Here is a 5,188-nt window from a genome sequence, read left to right as displayed (position 1 = left end):
GAGCGGCGGCAGCGCCAGCGAGAGCCGGGAGAGCTTGGCTGCGAGGGAAGGCGGCCGTGAGCGCCCCCTGCCGGGGAAGCCGGGGCACGCCTCCCGCCCGTGTCCTCAGACAAGTCCTTGCAAGAGTCTGGGCCTCAGTTTCCCCACTGCGAACACCTCTGATCAGCTTTGAGACACCTTTCTCTTGCACCCTCTCCAGTGTGCACAGCACAAAACCCCAGATCTCGCCGCTTATGCGCCCAGCAACCTCTCTCTCCTCCCACTCTGCCCTCATCTCATTCAGATCCTGCCTCTTAGCCACATGGGTCCTGCTTTCTGCTCTAACAGGGACCTTTCTTGTCCAGCTCAAGTCCTGCCCAGCCTGCAGCCCCTCTGGTGGATTATTTTGGTGTGACGTGTCACCTGGTCCTGCGGAGCTGTGAACAATGATTTTCACGCTAAAGGACAGAGCTCGCCTTGACTTTTGAGCAAGAAGCAGCGTTCGACCAATCTCTCTGACTCATGAATGAATGTGTGACATTTACAAGGTGCTTCTCTGCTCTGCCTCTTTTTGGCCAAAAACCATCTCTGGGACCCTTCCATGCCCTAAAACTCCTCTATTTCAGCCTTAGGGTGGTGGGACAGAGGAGGTGGGGAGAATTTTTCAGGTCCCTGGTGCTGGGAACCTGGCTTTGAATCCCAAGCCTACCCTGCTCGCTGGCTGTGTGTCCCTGGGCAAGTGGATCCACCTCTCTGAGCCCTTGTTTCCTCACTGGTAAATGGACATGGGCCACTGATTCCTTCCTTAGCACTTAGGTGAATTGGGTGCTGGGCCCTGTCAGGGAGGGCACCCCTGTGGAGTGCAGATGAGAGGAGTGTGAGGGAGATGGGTGTGGTCAGTCACTCCCCAATCATCCCCTGTGTCCCACCTTCACTAACCTTGTGTTTACTCCCTGAACTTGCTAGGCAAATGGACATCTTAGTGTCCTCTACCTAGAACACTCTTCCTCCAGATAGCGACCCAACTTGGCTCTCTCACTGTCCTCAGCTCTGCTCAAAAGTTATCCCTTCATTAAAGTCTTTGACCACCCATTTCAGGGCGATGGGGGAAGTGTACAGCAGAGCTACAGGAAACCAAACAAAGATGACAGCTCTTAGAAATCAAGACGACTTCTCAGGGAAGGGGGAATTTATGTTGGGCCTTGAAGGATGAATAGGAGCTCACTGGTTGGAGAAATGTTGACTATTCTCACCCAGCAGATCCCATTAAGATCCTCTTCAGACACTGTAGCTGCTCTTCCCCTCAAGTGTGGCCAGGAGGTTCCTGACACACCATGAGTCTCCAGCGAATAGGAGCTGTGGTTACTACTGCTTCCTGCTTAGAGGGAGCTTCTATAACTTTCATAAATGAAAAAAGGTTCGAACTGATTTTGTCAGCATCACAGGCCCTGTATCCACATCTAAGCAGGAGCTTTTATCTTTTCCCCCCTCTGTTTCTTGTCCTTTCTCAGACTGTCCCCTTGAAGCATGGGAGGGCAGGTGAGGGCCTGAACAGGCTTAAGGGTGAGGTCCCAGGCACACCTGGCACACGGGGGCCGAAGGGCCTGGCGATGGAGGCCTTGGCTTGTTGGAAAGTTCACCCCAGCTGTCTCACCTTGGTCTAAATTGGGAGCAACCATCATATGCGGTGGTCACCTAGACTGTCACCTGTTTTGCTGCTGACTTGGTCAGCAGCTTGAACCCACCAGTTGTTCCTCAGGAGAAACATGGGCAGCTCCTCCCAAGATTTTACAGCCTCAGAAACCCAGGGGCTGGATCAACAGCAGATTTTTTTTAAAAAAATCATGAGACAAATAAAGAGGCCACTTTACCAACCAAACCAAAAACCCAAACCCATTACCGTCCAGCTGATTATGGCTCGTGGTGACCTTATGCATCATAGAGGCTGGAATCTTTATGGAAGATTTCCAGGCCTTTCTTCTGCTGCACCAATGGGTGGGTTCAAACTGCCAGTCACTGGTTAGTGGCGTTCACATAGTCCATGGGAAGTGGCTGCCCCTTTAGACAAGGCATTTTCTGCCCTCTGCCTACTTGGTCCCCTCAGCCCACTGCATTTACTTCCCTGTTGCCTGGCTCATGTGGCCTCTGATTTTGAGACCCCTGGTCTTGGCCGACTGCAGCAAGAGTTCAGGGGCTTGCCATGCTGGGCAGGAGGAGGCTTTAGAAGTGTTCACTCCTCTAAGCCTCATGACTGCACCACTGTGGAAGGGGAAACTGAGGCTCAGAAACCTTAAATTCATTTGCCCGAGGTCACAGTGTAAGGGAGGGGCAGAGGCTGGATTTGAACCCAGCAGGTGTGTCTAGGATCTGCACTCTTGACTGCTCCCCAGAAGCCCCAAGTTCCTTAGGGGAGCCCAACCTCTCCCGCTTGTTCTAAATGTGGCCGTCTCCTCACCTTTGATCTGCTCGCTGTTCCCCTGGGGGGGTCCCAAGTCCAAGAACAGCCGTGGCATCTCGGGGCCCTTCCTCTCTGGCTTGGGGGGGTCCCCGTCTCCGCTGGGTGCCGTGTCTGCGCCGACTCTGCTGTCTGGGGCCCCGGGGTCTCCCTCTGAGGCCGCCTCCAGCCTGGATCTCGGGGGCGGTGGCTCCGGCCTCCTCGGCTGGACCTCCGGCAGCGGTGGCGGCGGCTGCGGCCTCGTGCTGTCGGCCCGTACGGCCTTTGCGTCCACGCCGCTTCCGGGGCCGCCGCCGGGGACCATCCCCAGGCCCCCCAGGGCTCGGCCCCCACTCCCGGGGTCCAGCCTCCCAGCCCCTGGGGCTCTCGGCGCCCCCCCAGTCTCGAGGACTCTCCTCTGGGTCCCGGGGTCCGTTGCCCCGCTCCTGGGGGCTGGGCCAGTGGGGCCAGGGGCTGTCTCCAGGCCGTTCTGGGGTGAGGCTGCTGGCCCCTCGCCGGGTTCGGGGGCTCTCTCCAGCAAGGTCTCTGGGACTGGCTGCGTGATCGTGGGGGCTGGATCCCCACTCTCGGCCGTCTTCTCCCAGGGTCCGGGGACTCTCCAGGGCCCAGTCTCCAGCGGCCTCTCCACCTTCTTGGGAAAGTTCAGGCCCCCATTCTCTGCCACCTTCTCCTCGCTCTTTGGGGGTGTCAGGCCGCCATTCACTAGCATTTTCTCCATGGCCTCTGGGGACCTCAGCTCCCCATTCTCCAACTCCATCTCCTTCCTTGGGGGTGTCAACTCCCCATTCGCCATCACTTTCTCTTCTATCTCTGGGGACCCCAGGACCCCATTCTCCAGCGCCATCTCCTCGCTGTCGGAGACCATCTGTCCCCCGTTCTCCAACACTGTCACCCCGTTCACGGGGAGGTTCAGGTCCTCGTTCGGGTTTGGGGCTCTCTGCTCGCTGCCTGGGACTGTTGGGCCCGGAGCTGTCTCTCTGCTCCCGAGGCCTCTCCCCACCTTCCTGGGCCCTGGCTCCCGGGGGGCCACCCCCTTCTCCCCCAGGACGCTCCTTGTCACGTCCTCCCGCAGGGACATCAGCAGCTGCTCGGTGCTCACTTGAACCACGAAGGTTGGCTTCTCCCGGTCCCCCAAGGGTTCTAGGGGACCCGGGTCTGGGGGTGGCCGGGGCGCTCCCGGGTCGGGGGGCTCGGGGGGAGCCCGCGGCCGAGGGACCCCTTCCTCCTCGGCTGCTCCCCCGCCTGGGAAGGCTCCCTCGGGGGAAAAAGGGGTCTCGGTCTCGTAGCCGCTGTCCCCCGGCTTGGGGCCCGGGGAGGACAGGCCCGAGCCCGGGCTGGCCACGGCCGACGGGGGGTCGGGGGACGCGGCCGGGTCCATGGGGGCCCGGGGAGGCGGCGGCGGCGGCGGGGGGGGGGAGCGGGTGGTGGTCCCCGCCCGGGGTACTGGGGTGCTGCTGCGCCCATAAGGGGGTCCAGAAATTCGGGGGGGGCCGAAGCAGGGGGGGCCAAGGGCAGGTCGGCCAGGGAACCCCGTTCGGCTCGTAAGGATGAATCGTCTTCTGGGGGGTGGGGACACCCAAGAGCAGGGTGCCCCCCCCAGCCGGCCACGGCGTCCCCCCGCTCCAGAGGTAGGCAGGAGCAGGCCCCCTCGCGGCTGCATAGGGGACAGGGGAGGGGACCCCGGCGGCTGGGCCCCCCCCCAAGGCTGCTGCTGTCCTCCCCAGGGGAGCTGCCCTCCTCCTCCTCCTCCTCCTCGGCCCACGGGGCGGCCCCCCGCTCCCCCAGTACCTCGGCAGGGTCTCCGGCCAGGGTCTCCCCGGCCCCCCGGCCCTCGGGGTCCCAGCCACTTAGGAGGAAGCCGCCTGCGGCCGAGGCCTGGGCCGGGAAGGACCGGGGTGCCGGGAAGAGGGGCGAGGCCCAGGTCTCGGACACCAGCTGGGGGACCTCGGAGGGAGCCTGGGGGGGCTGAGGGGCAGGCACTCCCGGGTCCAGGGGGTCCCAGTCGTTGGGGAAGAGGGGCTCGGGTGGGGAGCCATGCTCCTCCAGCCGGATGTAGTACTCACTGCCCACCGAGGGGCTCCGCGCGCTGATGACGGGGAGCACGCTCGGTGTGGACAGGGCCTCGTAGAAGGGGTTTGAGGGGTTGGCATGGGGCGCCGGGGGCGCCGAAGCTGGCTGCCAGGGAGGCGCCCCCCCACCGCGGCCCGCCCCCCGCCGTGCCTTCTCCCACAGGCACTCGAGGTTGAGGCCGCGGCTGCTCTCGGTGACAGTGAGCACGTCGTCAGGGTCAGTTCCTGGGAAGCCATCCAGGAGGGGGAAGGGCGAGGACAGGGTACCCGGGCGGGGTGCGGTGTGCCCTGCGGGCCAAGGCCAGGGGAAGGGGCCATCCCGGGGCGGGGGCGGGGGAGGAGGTGGCCGAGGGGGCCGCTCTGAGAGCAGATAGGTAAGCTGCAGTTGGAGGTCAGAGGCCGAGGGGCGCTGGGCAGGTGGGCGCCAGCAGGACTGCAGGATGTCGTACCTGGGGGAGTGGGGCCAGTGTGAGTGACAGGGACCCAAAGAGAAAGAGGGAGACAGGGGCTAGAAGGAGCAGAGGACAGAGAAAGAGAGGGTCAGAGATTCAGAGAGAGAGAGAGAGAGAGAGACAGGGGGACAGAGACCCAGAGAGAGAGAGACAGGGCAACAGAGACCTAGAGAGAGAGAGACAGGGGGACAGAGATCCAGAGAGAGAGAGAGACAGGGCAACAGAGACCTAGA

At 62.3% G+C, this 5,188-nt stretch overlaps 1 protein-coding gene across 1 annotated transcript in view; it reads right to left on the bottom strand.

The window, feature by feature from the left end:
* The window catches only part of LMTK3 (lemur tyrosine kinase 3), a 26,585-nt gene that overhangs the window by 9,254 nt on the left and 12,143 nt on the right, over positions 1-5,188 (bottom strand). Inside the window, 3 exon segments of the mRNA XM_006897332.1 lie at positions 2,098-2,182; positions 2,435-3,848; positions 3,851-4,952. Coding sequence (XP_006897394.1) covers positions 2,098-2,182; positions 2,435-3,848; positions 3,851-4,952 — 2,601 coding nt within the window.

This window comes from Elephantulus edwardii, unplaced genomic scaffold, assembly GCF_000299155.1.
Source record: "Elephantulus edwardii isolate Elephantulus edwardi_28Jun2011 unplaced genomic scaffold, EleEdw1.0 scaffold00208, whole genome shotgun sequence".
Classification (NCBI taxonomy): Eukaryota; Metazoa; Chordata; class Mammalia; order Macroscelidea; family Macroscelididae; genus Elephantulus; species Elephantulus edwardii.
The sequence above is the reverse complement of the archived record's forward strand: the minus strand, read 5'-3'. Positions and strand labels throughout refer to the sequence as shown.